Source organism: Pteropus vampyrus, unplaced genomic scaffold, assembly GCF_000151845.1.
Source record: "Pteropus vampyrus isolate Shadow unplaced genomic scaffold, Pvam_2.0 Scaffold36, whole genome shotgun sequence".
NCBI classification, from domain to species: domain Eukaryota; kingdom Metazoa; phylum Chordata; class Mammalia; order Chiroptera; family Pteropodidae; genus Pteropus; species Pteropus vampyrus.
The window spans coordinates 10,153,533-10,171,802 of NW_011888817.1; the positions used below are offsets into that span (position 1 = coordinate 10,153,533).

Here is an 18,270-nt window from a genome sequence, read left to right on the forward strand (position 1 = left end):
GAGGCCACAGGATCAATAATATTCATTTGCTTGGAGGGTCAGTTTTTCTTAAAAATTTTGGGAAAAATCACTTTTACACTAAAATAAATGAATTTATTATGGAGTAGAATGTAACATTCATAATAGTTCTTCTTAAGCAAAAACACGAAGCCTCAAAGAGATTTTATGGGTCTTGCACAGTCCAGATCTGAAAATAGGCATTCACTCTCTTCTGCTATTAGGAGAACTTCAGTGGAAAAGTTTGAGAAGCAACAGCCTAGAGAAATGTACATACTCATATCACTAATTATAAGACCTAGGATTGTATAGACAAGTCTGGAGTTATAGTATCTAATACCTTATACTCAATAACACCTAAGACAGTATACAACAAAATATGCCCACAGCCAAATCTGGTTCTATGCCTATTGCTGCAAATTAAGCTTTATTGGAACATAAGCATGCTCATTTGTTTACATATGGTCTATGCTGCTTTTGTGATTTGATGGCAGAGTTCAGTTAATAAGACAAAAATTATATGGCCCACAAAGCCTGAAATACTTACTTTTTTAAGGAGAAAGTTTGTTGATTACTGGAATATAGTACCTAAAGCCCTCCTCTTTTGAGATTATTTTTTACCCTTTGCTTTTATCCAGTTTCGATCATTAACACCATCAATGACTCGCTATCACTATGCTCTAGCCACATTTATAAAATCTTCTTCCAACATGGCAAGCTCAGCCTTCTCCCCACCTACCCCCGGGGCCTTTGTATGTGCTGGTCCTTCTGCCTAGAATGACCCTGTCGTAGATCTTCTTATGCCAGCTCCATCTTGTCATTCAGTTTTCAGCTCTAGTACCACCTCTTCAGACAGGCCTCTTTGATCACCTTCTTCTGGGCTCATCCTTTAACCCTCTTCCATAAATTTTATCATATAATCCTGTTTTGTTCTTTTCATAGAACAATCTGTAATAATCTTGATAATTTATTTGTTTGCCTCTCTATTGTATATCACTGTGCATCTCTGTGGGAACAGAGACCGTGGCTGTTTTGCTTCCCTAGGGCCTAGAACAGTACCCAGCACACAGTAGTGCTCAGTAAATATTTGTCGAATGAACAAATAAATGAACAAATCATCACCATCTGACACTTTCTGAATTTATTTATAAAGCCAAATAAGAATCAATCTTCCTTCCCAATTAAAAACAGACTTAGCTTTCATCTCTGGCTTTCCAGTGCACTGTACACATGTAAATTATTCCTTGGAAGAAAAATAGCTCACTGTTCGGACCATACTCAGAAAGATTATTTATATGGGAGGCAATAGAGCGCAGTGATTAAGAGCCTGGATTTGGGAACCAGACACAGGGGTATTGATCCAGGCCCCGCTACTTATTAACTAGATGACCTTGTAGGAGAAACTTCTTTGGGCTTCAGAGCCCACATCTGCAACATGAATTAATAATGGTGCTTAAACCTTATGGTTTCTGTGAAAATTATAAGAGAGAGTGTAGTAGAGAGCTTAGTGTGGTGCCTGCTCGATAGATGGCAGTGATTATGCTTTCCTCTCCTTCGGTGCTCTCCCTTACCTTTATTTGTTCTTGCTTTCTCTCTTTAATGCTCCTGTATTTGAGCTGCTTGGCAAAGCCCCCGGGGAAAGGCTGGATCCACGTGGTACAGACAGGATGTTAAATGTTGCACAGTTATGTTTACTTAATAAAGCCAAGCCTGCACTAATCGTCTCTGGCATTTCTGTACAATCCCCTGTCAAACACACACTATAAAGTTAACATGGGGTGAGCCATTCTCTCTTCCCTAGTGTAGTCCTGGTATTTGCTAACCAATGACAGCAACAGGGAAGTTGACCTTTCCTGAACCGCGGTTACACCCAGAACACTAGGCCAGGTTGTCACGGCCTTCCTGGAGTCCACTCCCTTCCCTGTGGATCTAATCAATGCTTTTCTTGGGTGGCTCGCCCAAGGAAAACCTCGTGTTAGAGAAAACCATCCATTTATTTGTTCACGTCTCCATGAGCCCAATTGTTCAGTAAGCAGTGAGTGAGCACCTGCTGCATGCATTCCCCGTGGAGGAGGCCAACTGGCACAATGTGGCCCCTATGCTCTAAGAGCTTTCTGTGGCATGGCAGGAAGGTGGCCAGCTCCAATAGCAAACAGAGTGTCTGGAATTGATAAAGTGCTGAAGAGATGGGAGTAAAGTGCTGGGGGTGCCACGAGCTATAGCAATTTATTCTGAATGGGGCTATTAGGAAGAAGTGGCATCTGAGATGAACCTTGAAGGAGCAATAGTATTTCTAAGAGCTGGGCAATGCATGAGGAAGCAGCCGGAGCTGCTGGGCAAAGGCACGGCTCATGAGAGTGCCCAGGGACTCTGTCCCATGTGGCAACACCGAGGACACAGTGGAGGAAAAATAATGCAAAAATCCATGCGGGAAATTTTCAGTACAATTATGGGCTACTTTTTTTTTTTTTTTTTAAAGCCATACTCATCAGCTTGGGCAGGGTCAGAGAAAATAAATGTCTAGTTTAATTATTCATAATACTTCTTTCCCCAGAATGTGAACGAAGTCATCTCTTTACTCTCCTCACTGCTGGGAGATCCTTCTATTGCTTATACCAGCAATTTTCAAAGTTTGTTCCATGAAGTGCTGGTCTCTTGAGATGGCCTAGAAATAAGTCATCCATGGCTCAATATGTTTGGGAATTGTGATCTACCAACACTTTCTGAATGTATCTGCATTAGGAGATAAAAAGTTCTGAGAGGCCTCGAATTATAGACAACCTCTTTAGGTCTGCCTCGACCTAAGCACCTTCCCAACATTAACTTGATCATGCAAACTTCTTTATCTGCAATACAATTAATGGTCTATGGAACCCCAGGGAACAGATGTCGGAAAATGCTTATCTAAAATGACTCCCTTGTTGTCCCATTCTGGAACCCTCATCTTAGACAAGTTCAGTGTTACTCAGTGGTCCCCAGGGACTCTCTCCACGGGTGAATGAGTGCCAGGATTTCAAATAAGACCCCCAATGAACCTTGCAAGGAGCTATTCCTCACTAGGCAGGAAGCCTGCATGAATGTTAAGTGGGCAAATTAACGAGTATAAATGAACTTGATCCTGGAGACTCTCATCTACCCCACATACTGCTAAATGTTCATCAATATGGAGAAGATGGGTCATAAAAGAGCTAGAAGTAGGGTCTGTAACCCTATTACAGCCTCACTGGTGCCGGAGATATACCTGACCATCCTTAGCTGATACACCAACCAGGTGAGACTGTGGAGGCAGAGCCATGGCTTGCTCCGGAATCACCATGGAAACCCGCCTCACCCAGACAGTGGAGTAAGGAGATGGTAATGAAGACAGCTGCTGTATAATAAACATAAGCACAAACCAAGGCAGAGTCACTTGTGCAGGCAGATGAGTGATGGAAGAGGCACTTGAGAGGAGATGAGATTATGCATCACAGGGAGAGGCAGGACCAATCATAGAAATTATCTAATATTGGGACTTAATGTTTGAGCATTGCCCATTTTTGGTGGCTCTTTGTCATGTTCCTCCATAATTAGCTACTGCAGTACATAATTAATTGATTTTAGATTACTCACATTTGGCCAACAGACCTTTACTAAATTAAGAACCGGATTGTGCGTCAGGCCAGATCAGTTTTTCCATAACCACATCCCAAACCACTGCCAACTTGTAGCTCCCCTGATTCCCTCCACGCTCCCCATGTTTCAGCCCCAGTGGACAACCCTCCACTTCTGAACCTGTTATCCTGCCTCTGCACTTGTTCATGTGCTCTTTGCCCCTACGATGCCCTTTTCTCTCTTTTTCATCTAATAGGCGTCCATAAAATGCTCCAAAGTCCAACTCAGTGGTAATGCCAACCCCATGTCATAGTTGACTACTTCCTTCTTGAAACACCATCTTTTCTCCTGTAATCTCTACTTGCCTTCAGGTCTGAGCTGGGGCATCATCTTTCCTGGAACATCTTCCTGGAGGCTCCAAGGTGAGCATCATAGTTTATATTTCGCCTTCCAGATACTTATCAATTTGTACATAAGTGTGTATTAACCTGCCTGTCTTTCCCCCACACCAAGTAAGAGCAGCATGATATCTAAACAAGCATTTACCATGTACCACGCACACGGCAGATGTTCAATAAATGTCTTTACACAACTGGAGAGGTGGGGGGGAAAGAGGGACTTGAAGAAGGAGGAAGGGAGGCTGGCGTCATGCAGCAGGACAAACAGAGAGGACAAGCACAGACCTGAGAACTGAACGGCAAACCCCTGCTTGCTGGTGAAGAAGTCGGTGCTGAACTGCAGAATGACCGAGTTGAAGGTGCTGTGCAGGTCCTTGGGCAGCACCGGGCCGCTGAGTTCCTTCAGCAGAACCCCACTCTCCACGGGCCCATCCCAGATGCGCAGCACGTCATGGACCTCCTCTGTGTCAAACACCAGGAAGTGGAGCCTGAACAGAGAGAGGAGGCAGGCAGTCACATGGGGCTCGGCCCCTTCTTTCCAAGGCCTTCTGATCAGGGAATTCATAAACCTAAGAAAGACTTGCAGAAAGTAGTGTCTGGCAGCATCCTCATAATTCCCATCCAGTCTGCTCCTCCCATTGAGGTCACTAGCAATGGCAACAAGGGTGAGGGGTGTAGATTTTGTGCATCCTTTTTGTTATTACGAGCTTCGTGTTGCCACTGTCAAATCCCACTTGCCTCTTTAACTCTACACAGCCCCAGACCTCACTCCTGTGTCCAAATCCATGCCATTCTAGAATGGAAAGCGGATGTTGGGTCCCCAATGGGAGAAGGTAGGGTCTAGGTTAGACCCTAACCTAGGTAAAAAAGCCAAATAATCAAAATTCCAGATAATCAAAATCTAGGTAAAAAAGCCAAATAATCAAAATTCCAGCAAGTTATTTTGCAGATATTGACAAACTGATTCTAAAGTTTATAAGGAGAGGTAAAAGATCCATAATAGCCAACATAATATTGAAGAAGAAAAAAGTCAGGAGACTAACACTACCTGAAGTCAAACTTAAAATAAAGCTACAGCCATCAAGACTGTGTGGCATTGGTGAAGAATAGACAATAGGTCAATGGAAGAGAACAGAGAGCACAGAAATAGACCCTCATAAATACAGTCAGCTGATCTTTGACAGAGGAGCAAAGGCAACACAATGCAGCAAAGACAGTCCCTTCAACAAACGGTGCTGGAACTGGACATCCACATGCAAAAATATGAATCTAGACAGACCTTACACCCTTCACGAAAATTAACTAAAATGAATCACATACCTAAATGTAAACATAAAATGAAAACTCTCGGAAGGAAAACCTAGATGACTTTGGGTATGGTATAACTTATTAGATACACCAAAGACAGGGTCTATGAAAAACGACTGATAAGCTGGAAGTCATTAATATTAAACATTTCTGCTCTGCAAAAGACAATGACAAAGGAATGAGCAGACAAGCCACAGACTTGGAAAAATATTTGCCAAAGACACATCTGATAAAGAACTATTATCCAAAATACACAAATAATTCTTAGAACTCAACAATAAGAAAACAAACAACCTGATTAAAAAATGGGTTAAATACCTTACCAGACACATCACCAAAGAAGATACACAAATAGCAAATGAGTATATGAAAAGGTGCTTCTAAAACAGCAATGAGATACCATTACACACCTATTAAAAAGGCCGAAATCTGAAACACTGACAACTCCAAATGCTGACGAGGATGTGGAGCAGCAAGGACACTCACTCTCTGCTGGTGGGAATGCAAAATGGTACAGCCACTTTGGAAGACAGATGGTAGTTTCTTATAAAACTAAATACTCTTACCATATGACCCAGTAATCATACTTCTTGGTATTTATCCAAATGAACTGAAAACTAAGTTCCCACAAAAACTTGCACACGAATGTTTGTTTTATTCATAATTGCCAAAACAAGGACACAACCAAAATATCCTCTAGTAAGTGAATGAATGACTATTCAAACTGTGGTACATCTAAAAAAAAAAAATGAATATTATTCAGCACTAAAAAGAAATGAGTTATCAAGCTATGAACAGACATGGAGGAAACTTAAATGCATATTACCAGGTGAAAGAAGGCGTTCTCAAAAGTCTAATGTTGTATGATTCCAACTATATGACATTCTGAAACAGGCAAAACTATGGAGATCGTAAAAAGATCAGTGGTTGCAGGGACTGAGTGGGCAGGATGAATAGGTGGAGCACCAAGGATTTTCAGAGAGGCGGAAATACTCTTATGACACTATAATGGTGAATGCATGCTGTCATACATTTGTTCAAACCTCTAGGATGTATGTACATCGAACGAACCCTAATGAAAACTGTGTACTTTGGGTAATCATGATGTGTCAATGTAAGTTCACCAATTGTAATAAATGTACCACTCTGGTTGGGGACACTGATCATGCTGGAGGCTGTGCCTGTGTGGGGCAGGGGCTGGCTATCCGAGAAATCTCTGTGCCTTCCTCTCAATTTTGCTGTGAATCTAAATCTGCTCTAAAAAAAATGTCTCAAAAAAAAAAAAAAAAGGAGTAGGGGCTAAAGGGCAGGGGTTGCTGCGGGGTCTCTGAGAAGTTGGCCTCGCTGCGGTGGGGAGAAGGGTGAGCCTACACCTTCATTTCCTCAGAGCGGAACTCAGGATATGAGTTAAACACGGGCTTGCCTTAGATAATCCCTGCCGACCTGAGGCGGCCAGGCAGGGGTCCCCATGAAAGAGGCGCTCACTGGCCACAGACAGACACCAGTAGGAACCCGAATTCTTCCTCAACGAAATGGTTCCAGCTGCCCAGGCTGCCTTGGGTATGAGCCTGTATAACTCTCTCTTTTTCTTCTAATCGATTTGAATTTTGGAATAATTTTAGACTTAGGGAGAAGTTGCAAGGATAACACAGGGAGTTCTCACAGCCCCTTCACCACCTTGGTGCATCTGTCACAACCAAGAAAGCAACGTTGGTGCATTACGAGGTACTCAGCTCCAGACTTTATTCAGATTTCTCCAGTTTTCCCACCGATGTCCTTTTTTCTGTTCCAGGCTCTAATCCATTCATCACTACTTCCTTTCAAAAATATCTTTTTTAAATTATAAAAATAAGATGTACTTCAAGGCAAACAATACAGACGTATTGAATATTTAAAAAGTCTCTCTCACACAAACCAATCTTCTTTCCAGAGCTTTTCACTTGATATTAGTTTTGGTTCATATCCTTCCAGGCTTTTACTCAATGTGCACACACATTTCCTCTCCCAAATGGAACCATATTTTACGTAGTTTTTATAACTTTCTTTCTTCACTTAATACTATATTATGAACACATACTTTTTTTTTCTGAAATGGACATTGTTATTTTTCACTATTGTTATATTTTACATAAGTCTGCAAGGGACATTCCCATCTTTATGTACCTTTGCACGTTTCTGCTAATATTTCAGTTAACTTGTAGAAATACTTTTTTGGGGGGGAGGAATGGGTATACATTTTTAACATGTTGATAAATTATTCTCTTGTGATTGTATCAATTTACATTCCCATTAAACAGTATTAATGTGACTCTTCTCTTTCCTAAACTTCATCTTGACAACATCAGCTATTACAATGATGTAAATGTGTTCAATATTAAAGTCTCGCCCATTTGCTAAGCCACAATGGAATCTCAATGGCGTGTTTGGAGGTTTATAGGTTTATCATTTTTCCAAATAGACACCCCGTTGTCCCAACACGTATCTAAAGTGGTCTCTTCCATATTTTGGCTATTGAAAGGCTCTGTTTACTTCCTGGGTGGACCCTGTTATAGATATAGGTAGAGATGCCTTAGTACCAGGAGCTGTGTGGGTTTCTTCAATGGCTGTGTTCTAGTTCCCCTGACAGACCTCCCCTCTGAGGGCTTAGGACAGAGTGGAGACAGATGGGCTTCTCTTCAAGGAGTTTACAGGGAACAGATTGGCAGACTGGGGCCCCACTCGGGGTAGAAGGAGCTCCCCAGGGAGCAGAGCAAGCAGGAGTGCTCACTGCTGTGCCAAGTGACCCCCTTCCTTCTCTGCTCTCTCCTCGTTACTCGTGCACTGTGAAATCAGCAGCCCACCATAGGAGCAGACCAAGTGGAAAGCTGTGCGGTGCTGCTGCCATGCACGCAGGAAAGAGAGGTTCGTGTGGGCCGCACTTGTCAGGGCAGGAAGAAGGAAATGAGACTTGAAGTTTGGGTGGCGTGAAAAAGGAGTGTGTCTTCTTTGGATCTAATAAGGTAAGACGAGACCTGGAGGCAGACGGGAGGTGAAGGGGCCTGGAAGGAAAGGTGACTCCCCACACTGGAGTTCAGGTGTGGCGGGATGTCAGAGAGAACAGAGGTGGACTGAGAGGGGGAAGATGTCGAGGGTCTCAGAATTAGCCAGAGGAGTTTGGGTTTTATCCTCTTCCCGTTGGATACCGACTGTAGTCCCTGAGGGTGAATAATGGAATGAACGAGTGAGAGAATTGATGCATGAATGAATGAAATCCCAGGAGGACCAGCCTGATAGGAAGTTGTGGAAAGAGAGACTATGACGACTAAATGGAAATGAAAAAGCATGTTTATGAAGTAACCTCTGTGTATGAGGCACTTTCACATTATCCCATTTAGGCCTCAAAACATCTTTATTTTGTAGGTAACATTGTTTCCATCTTTAAAAATGAGAATACTGAGGTTAAATAACTTGCCCAAGGTCAGGGCTGGTTGGCAAGCAAGCCAGAATTACATTACATAATTACAGCCCAGGTCAGACTTTAGCGTTTCCCTTCTTTCCCCTGATAATGCTGCCCACATATCTAGAAGGAACAGGCTGTGGCCAAGGGCCAGGCACACGCTGGAGAGGCCCCATCAGTAACTGAGTGCTTATATGTGCATCTTATACAAGGGTAAAGGGCTGATATTCAAGACCATGAATTAGGAATGCCAGTCCATTGCATTTAGCTTAGCTGATCTGATAATCAGACAAAGTCAAAGGCTTGGCATTGACAAGGTCGAGAAAAGTGGCAGGCGGAGGTGAGAGCAGGGAGCCTGAGGTCCTTTGCGTGAAGAAACAATGTAGCTTGGTAACCCGAGGGATAGATAATGTGATCATGTGAAAGCGCCCTGCACACCGTGGCCGTTTATTTATAAATATATTTTCTTTCCTTTCTACTTAGTCTTCATTTCTCTCTTTTCACAACTTCCAGACTTCTTACTGCATTCATTGATTTAAACACCTCCTATGTGCTGGGTGCTGGGAGATAATGGTGAAGATGACAGACAGGGCGTCATTTTCCAGTTGTTCGTGGAGATGGGCCATACTCCCGTGGACACACATCCATTAAGAGATTATCAGCTGCGGCAAAGGCAGTGAAAGAAGCAGAGTGCTGAGGTGGAGTAACTGCTTTAGTTAGAGTGGCTGGGGAAGACCTCTCCAGGGAGGTGACATTTAAGCAAGATGACAGGGCTCAAAAGGAGCTGGTCACATGAAGAGCAGGGCAGGATAAGAGGTAGGAGGAAGCTTCCTGTGTGCAAAGGGCAGGGTGTGCAGAGGTTCCAAAAGGGAAACTTCCTGGAGCATTGGAGCCAGGGAAAGGCCACCGAGGCTGTCAATGGGCCAAGAGAGGGCAAGCAGCGGTCGAGTCAGGTGAGGCCCTGTGGGTTGGGGAAAAGTTTGGACTTCATTGTACAGGCCAAGGGAAGTAAGTCATTAAAGGATTTAAAGCTGAGGCCTGACAGGAGCCTATTTACATTTTAAGATCACTCCTGCTGCCCAGATAAGAACAGATTGGCAAGGGCAAGAATGGAAGTTAGCTGGGCGGCGGTGGGAGTCGAGTGACCCCTTTTGTTATAAATCCTTGATGATGGCCGGTGAAGACTTGCTCTGCCAAACCAACCACATTTCTGAAGACTCTTTCTGAAGGCTTTTCTCATCTTGTAGAAATCAAAGTCTATCAAATGCTCATTGGAGGTTCTGATCGACAGGGATAATTCTGGGCCCAGACAGTCATTTAGGTTCGTCTGAGCAGCCCTCCTACATACAGGTGAACACCTGGTCTTCTTTTGGCTTTTGAAATACTGAAAACAGTTTGAGGACTCCGCCCCCACCATCCACGGCAAGGTGTTCCTACACACTGATGCCTTGTTCATATGTGTGTTTGTTTCTTTGGGCCACAGACACAACCCGGGCCAGAGAAAAGAACTGACGTGTGTTGTGCACCAAGCTCTGTGATGAGGCTCTGTCTTTGCCCTGGAGGCTGCCGCAGCTTATTGAAAGAGACACACCAAACATAATAATATGTGCAGTAGGTACTAAAAGAGTGGGATGAATCAAGTGCTATTGAAATAACTGGAGGAGGAAGAGAACTAAATCTGTGTGCCAAGTACTTTATGTATATTGTCTAATATCCTTACAAAGTCCCTGCAATTGGTCTATTTTCCCATCTTGCTAATGCGGGAACCGAGGTTCCCAGAGGTTATCATAGGTAATCCTCTGGGGAGTCAGGGTGGGGTCAACAGCTAGTAAGGCTCAGAGGCAGTATTCAAACCGTGTCTCTCTGTTACGAAAGGCCTCAGTGAGGGAATAAGGGATTCCCTGACTCTTACTAGTTTTTTATTAGATTCTGTTGCTTTAAGAAATGACTGTGCTCTCGTCATAGAAGCTGTGTATTGCTCAGTACTTCTGATTGAGAGGGGCAAGGAAAACTTCACGGAGAAGGTGTCTTTGTGGCAGTTTTGAAGAAAAAAAAGAAAAATATGGAGAAATTGAGAGAGGGGAAGATTGCAAGAGAAGGACCAGCATATACAGAGGTATAGATAGGTTCTGACATCTCTCTTTACTGCCCATATCCAGCCCCTTGGGTCTTACAAACTGTATCTCTGGTGTTCTATCTCGACCAAAGAGATAGGACTTAGCTGCACGGACCCTGGGCCAGAGCTAGCTGCCTGGTCTAAACTCAGAGACATGGGGGTGCTGCAACCATGGTCCCACACTCTGTAACCCCAACCCTGTAGGTTCTGAGCCGATACGGATACTGATATTCATACGTTGAATCAGGAGAGAGTAGGTACTAGATACAGACAGCAAGCCAAGTACTGGTGATACCGATGGGAATGTGGAATGTTTCTGCCCCTAAAGAGGGGCGGTAGGTACTAGAGTAAAAGTATGCACAGAGAAAGGTCCCTACCTCAGGCAGAGGGGCGGGGCAAAGCCCCCTGGAGGAGGGAACAACTGAGCTGAGTCCTGAGAGATGAACAGAATGTGTCCAGATGAAGACGGGGAAAGGGCGAGGAATGTGAGAAGAAAAGGGAATGCTGGGAAAAGAGGCTGTGCGTCCCCAGGAGACCACAAGCTCTTCAGGAGCACAGGAGCATGGGCGCAGGTGGGTGAGACCTGAAGCCACAGGCTTGGACGAGCCCACCCAATGAGTATGAAGTGTGAGCCGCAGACAGAGAAGGGAGCCTTGGAGAACCACAACGCTGAAGATGAGCAGGAAGAGAAGCTCATGACGTTTAAGAGTGAGGAGTTGAGAAGCAGAAGGAAAACCAGAAAAAGGGGCAGCCCTAGAAGTCAAGAGCAGAGGACCTCAGGGAATGGCATGACGTCCAAGCTGTGGAGAAGGCAGGGAGCACGGTGATTCCAGCGAGAGCAGTTTCTTGGGTGCTGGGGGCAGGGCTGGGGACAAGGAGCGGGGGCTCTGTTCCCACCAAAGGAGATGGCTTACACGGGTCTCAGTGTCCTAAGTCTGGCATCTGGTTTGCCTAGGGTATAACCTGGGCACTCATGATGACCACACATGCCAGCTCAGCCAATTAGCCCCATTGGGCTTTGGTTCTTGCACCCATTCCCCTGGGGATCTCCATGAACTTCTACTTGCTCTTTCTGGGGCTGGGTCTTCATTTCACGGCTGGCCGCCACCTGCTTCAATCGCAGGGCACCCTGCATTGTGGGGCTGTCTTTGTTCCAGGATTTATTTCCACACACCCTTTTCTTCACGGTGTTTCACCACGATTTTCCAACAGCAGGTCCCCGGGGAGGGCACCCCCCACCTGGCCCTTGCTCCCTTATCTCTTCCCTCCAGTCGACAACTGAGACTTCCCGGGGCTTTGCTGGCAAGGCTGGTAAGCTTCACGACACTCAGCTCCAAGGACAGGAAGAGATGCTCTACCAGAGTCTAAATCTAAAAAGCGCGGAGAGCATCAGATTCTCATTGCAGCTGCCTGCACCTTTCAAGTGCTGTCCACAGGCAAAACTTGCTTCTGGGGTTCTAGTCCTCAGCTCTCTTGGGCCGAAAGAAACTTTCACACACTGAGCGTTTTGTGGAGATGGCCCACTTGATTGCTTACACGTGGTTCATCTGTATCCAATGAACATGAGAAAGATATACAAAAACAAGGAGAAAAGTAAAAAATCCGCAGCATCTTGCCACGTTGATTTCCCTTGCATTCTGACTGGGCCTCAGGATACGGAAGGGCCTGGGGTGCTCCCAAGCGACTGTCACCACTGCATGAACACAGCGAACACTGCACTGATGTGAGTCATCGCGGCGGATCTTTACATGGGGGGAAAATGGCATGTGAACGAACAGCTGCTGCAGGGGGCAGAGGGTCAGAAATCACTCCTGCCCCCAAATGAGAATGTAGCTTAAATTATTCTTAGTGACACTGGAAATGACAATAAGAAAATAATCCTTGTTTTATAAAATTCCCTCCTCTGAGCCATGGAGCTGCAAACCAACAATTAAACCATGATCGTAGTAGCAGACAATAATCATTAAAGCATCGTGCCATCCAAAGAACAAAAACTGAGAAGACAGACCAAAGACCAAAGCAAGCGTTGGTGTCTAGAGCAAAATTAGAGGCTCTTCTTTCCTGGGGCCAGCTGGTATTCAATAGAAAAAAAAGATTCTTTTGTTATTTTCATAGGTGGAAGAATGAACCTGGGCTGTAGGTCATTGAAGAAGCTGTGGTGACTGACAGTCTGGGAGGTCGGGGCAGGGCACAAACGCAAGATTTAGGCAACTGCCTTGTGTTTCACTATAACTTGCTGGGTGACCTTGGACTAATTGCTTTCTCTTCATCATCACTCTGTAAATGAAAACTCTGTGACTGCCTATCATTAGCCAGAACCTGCCCTGAAGGTGTCAGGGATTCTGTGAGAGGCAGATGGATCTTTGTCCTTCTCGGAAGAAATGTTTTCTATAAAATGAAAGGCTCTGCTTACTGAAGAGGCTATATAGAAAAGTGGGAAAAGCAGCTGTGGAGGCAAAGACCTTGGTTCAAATACTGGTTCTGTGAGAGCTAATTAGAGGACCTTACAGAACTTCAGTTTACTCCTCGATAAAATGGCAGTAACACTATCTATCCAGCGTGTTACTAAGAGGATTATTGTAAATGAAATCACATATGAAGTACCTAGCACTGATCCTGAGACATAGTATAAAATCAATGAATGGTAAAATCACCTAAAACAAATTCCATTTTTATTCTATTTATTTTTACTTGACTAAGGGAGATGTGTTAAAGTCTCTACAACTGTCAATTTTTCCTTGTATTTCCAGTGGATTTTGCTTAATGTTTTCCTGTTAGGTTATTTGGTACACGAAGATTCACGACTGTTAGCATTATTATGGACTATGCATTTTATCACATGAAATAACTCCTTCTGTCCCACTGAATTTTTTTTTTTTACCTTGAATTTTACTTTTATATACAAAAGCAATATTGTGATCCATGCTTTTCATGTATGTACTCATGCTATTCCGTTGTACCCAATTTTTATTTTTAGTATTTTATTTCTTTTTAGCAGCACTTTTTTCTTTACTTAACCTGAGAATCTTTTCCTTGCAATACTGAAGTTTAACTCGTGGGCGCTAGCTCATGGCACCTTCTAGCTCCCTCCCTGCCCCCAGGTGGGTCAATAATCACTCCACATGTAACAATAGGCTTCCTTTTCCTGTAGCCATCATCCTGGGGTCTCCCTCTGGGCTGCCCTACACATCGCTCTGCCCACTCCTTTTGCAGACCTTTTGCTCAGCATCTGGGTCTTGCATTCTGCTCCCCCACTTAACCTTGGTTCTTTGCTGATCCTTCAACCAGGTCTCAGATGACAGCTCTGGACCCTGTGTCCATGGACGTTCCCACTTCCCTGAACATCCCGAGCTCCCGTAACCCTGGCCTCTCTCTCCTGCCTCGTCTACTCCCGTTCCCTTTACCTCATCTGGTGGGGTGGCCGGACAAAAGCGAATTACACATGTTATCAGAGCTGATATGTTTGTTCTTGGTGGCAGTGATGATGCTCTGTGTTCACAGACTCTTGTTTCCTTTTCCTTCTGGGCTCGAACTCCTTTAGAATTAGGTGAGCTGTGAAATGTGTCCTGATCAGTGGGATGTGGGAGAAAGGCCTGACTCTTAAAAAACATTGTTCCATGACCTCGTGCTTTGTCTCTTCCCCCCTCAGCTGGCCAGATGTGAGGAAGCCCTGGAGGACTATGCGGTTCTCGCCTGGAAGGAGCATGGAGCCTTGAATTACTTGGTGGAAGAGGAAGCCCCACCCACACATACCCAGGGCTCTGCCATGCTGCAGATTGGCACTGGACTGTGAAGTGAAAAATTAACCTTTACCATGTGAAAGCCCTGAGGTCCAGAGGTTATTTGTTGCATCAGGTAGCCATTACTGCGAATACAAGCTTATTTCCATCATTCTGTTTTATGCTTTTTGTTTATTATATTTTCTTGCTATTTCCTTTTCCTTTTTATAATATTTTTTAATTTTCACAGTTTCTTCAGTGATTTGTAAAGTATACATTTTGCTTTTAATTCTACTTTAAGCATCTTTAAACGTGTTTGAAAAAATACCTCCAAACTTGCATTTCTTTAATTATCAGATTTAAGAAAAACAATATGTCATTTCACTCTCCATCATGTTAAGACAGAAAACCTAAAAAGATTTTGCTTTCCCCTATGACTTCTCCCATTATCAAACCACTGACAATATAATCAGAGACTATAGACTCAAATTAAATGTCTTTCATGGTCATCATTCATAGTATAGTTTTTCCTAAACATCTCGGTAGGCTAAAAATTATACATCTGTTTCAGTTTCCTGTGGCTGCTGTAACAGAGTACTGCAAACTTGGTGACTTGAAACAACAGACATTTATTCCGTCAAAGTTCTGGAGGCCAGATGTCTGAAATCAGTATGGTTACACTGAAATCGAGGTGTCGGCAGAGCCACGCCCCCTCCGTCATCTCTAGAGGAGAATCTGTTCTTTGCCTCTTCCGACTTCTGGTGGCTATTGGCATTCCTTGGCTTGTGGCTGCGTCATTCCAATTTCTGTGTCTGTCTTCCTATCATCTTCTCTTCCTTATCATCCTTATTTTGTATATTTAAATGAGAATATTATCTATATACCTATTTAAATTTTCTTTCGTCTATTGTAGACAAAAATCTTTTTGGAAAATATGTTCCTATTTCTTTAGGGAAATGGTCCTCTTTTTTGAGAATGTTAAGTTTTAAGTGCCATCACAAGTTTATTTTATTTTCTGCTTATTTCTTTACTTATCTTTTGAAAGAGAAAGATCTATCCAGGTCCAGTGTGGCCAGCCAACAAGGCCTGCATTTCTTTGGTTGAACTGTTTATTTTCTCCTAAGAGATGTTGGCATCCATCTCTGGGATTGTAAAGTGACAGTCAAGTTGATGTATGGCCAATGTACCTATCCAGTGTAGCTCAGCTGGATTATTATTACTGGATAATTTGAAGTAGGTTGTGTTTCTTTTCTAGAGGTCATCCATGAAAAATGAAATTGCCAGAGAGCACCACTATTCTTAAACTTACATTTATACCTACCAGGTTACCCACATCCTCTTTCAAAAAACTTTTGAGCTCTTTTTGACTATTCCCTAATTGTTGAAACCTTAAACCTGACAAAGGAGTACCCCACTGTGTGTAGGCTTATCTGTTTAGTTCCTTCAGGAGGTCAGCTCTTGCAGTGCAAGTACATGGACCTTCTCTGTTTAAGGTTTAACTTACTGTCACTGCTCGAAAATAAACCTTCTGGAAAATGCTAAACCTGCGGCCACGATTCCTGGCAAGAGCTGTGAACAGAAGCTTCACTTCTGGTGTCTTCTGCCTCCTCTGGGCCAGCTGCCCACTCGCTGGTTTAAAGGGAAGCAACACTGATCACAGCGGGGAGACTGCTGCCCTAGGACTGATATGAAACTGCAGAGGGGGAATCTGGGCTTCGGGCACAGCCAGATGTTTTGTCTAGTCCAGCATCCTCCCAGGAAGACAAGCTCCACTGGGCAGGGGTTCTGGTTAATCAAAAGCGAGCCCCCACCCCTCTCTTGCTAATCCTACTGCTTTGTGGCCAACAGCCAAGAATGGAGTTTCCAGGTTGCCCTCTGCATTAGTCATTAGGAAGCATCCTTACAGTTAAAAATCAAGCAACGAGGATTATTAGCAAATATGAGCTTTATGACTAAATGAGCATTAGGAGCAGAAATCAAAGCTTCTAGGAACGATAAGTTCTCCATCCTTCATGGGCCTCAGATCTCTTCAGGGCAAGCACACCTGCTAAGGGCCATCTCTTCTCCCTTCCTTCCTTTCCCTCCGTGTAGTCAGACACATATAGATCTCAACCTCGACCAAATTTGTACTCAAGAAACAAAACTCAGTTATTCAGAATGTAACCAGGACCCCTCAAATAGTTATACTAGACCCTTTCTCTGGTTTCCCAGCCAATTTATCCTCTGCATTGCTGCCACCGATCTTCCTGAAATGGAGATATCGTCATGTCACACCTGACAACAGGTCTTCTAGAGTTAGCTATGTACATTCGCACCGCCCCCTCTTTCACATGCCTGGAGGGTCTTTACCTCCATCCTGCATGGTGAACTACGGCTGTTTTTTAAAGTGGAGCTAGAATAGTACTTCCTCTCTGTAACACCCTGCCCCCAACTGTCACCTGGAATTATGAGCTGTCCTTGCAAATGCTTTTCTATTGTTTTGAACATACATCTACTATAGCACTTATCACATTATATTAGAATCTATAGCAAACACTGTAGGTTGGCTTATCTGTGCTCCATTTCTAAATCTCTCGTCTGTCTCCACTATTGAAATTGTAAAAGCAAAACAAAATTGATTTCCAACTTTCCCTCAGCCAGGCATGGCAAGTTCCGACTAATGAGATGTAGGATGATGTCTCTAAGGATAGCGGTTCTTCCCGAATAAATAGGCAAACGCTCACAAGAAGAAAGCTGTGCCCTTTCCACCTCCCTCTCCTTTTAAACTGGAACACAGACATAATGCCTGGAGCTGTAGCAGCTGACTAGGTAACCATGAGGATGAAAGCCTCGGGATGGCAGAGCAAGAAGAAAGGTGATGGCATCCAGAGCACAGGTCTGGATGGGACCTTCGGGGGCTTGTTCCAGGAGAAAAGCGAACCTCCATCTGTTAAAGCCTGCTTTAGTCAGTTTTTCTATTTCTACTCCTAACTGTTGAAATGTCTATCTATAAGACGGAGGCCTTCAAGGGAAAAGACTGTTCCTTATTTATATTTATGTGCTCAGTGCCTGGCAGAAAGCCTGGCACTGAGTAAATGCTCTAGGATTTTTAATTGAGCTGAATGTCATTACTGTCTTCTAACTATTCCAATGGCTCCTCGTTATCGTGAGAAATCCAGTCAGAGTTCTCATTTCCGCACTCAGGGTCCTGCAGAGACCCCTCCTTACCCACGAAACCTTATCTCCCCCGACGCAGGCCCCCGCCACATCAAGTGAGCACTCTTGTGGTGAGGCCCTGTCTCTCCCCTGTGTTCAGGCCTCCACTGCACTGCTTCTCAATTGGATCATTGGCCTCTACACGTCCAGGCACAACATCTCTCTCTTCTCTGTTACTGAGCTGACTTTCGCTTGTCTCAGAGTCCCTGTCTGACTATTTCCCCACGAGCATGCGAGCCCTTGGAAGGCAAGGACTGATCTCAGGCTGATCTGCGTGTTTCCCACTGCACAGCATATACAGTTTGGCACAGGGAAGGTGTTCAGTGAATGTTCAGTTGAATGGAACTAAACCAGGGTCAGAATGGCAGGCAGGGAAGAGAAGAGACTGGAGCTAGACAGGACGGCATTGAACGCCACCTCACTGAGTAAGTGCGGAACAACATTCACCCTTTCTGGGCCTCAATGAGCTCATCTATAAAATGGGGACAATTTAACTGATTCAGAACGTTG

General features: G+C 44.1%; 1 protein-coding gene across 1 annotated transcript in view; it reads right to left on the bottom strand.

The window, feature by feature from the left end:
* The window catches only part of CSMD2 (CUB and Sushi multiple domains 2), a gene marked incomplete at its 5' end in the record, with an annotated part of 295,495 nt that overhangs the window by 127,918 nt on the left and 149,307 nt on the right, over nt 1-18,270 (bottom strand). The window contains one exon of the mRNA XM_023529432.1: nt 4,272-4,474. Coding sequence (XP_023385200.1) covers nt 4,272-4,474 — 203 coding nt within the window. The remainder of the gene's footprint in view (nt 1-4,271; nt 4,475-18,270) is intronic.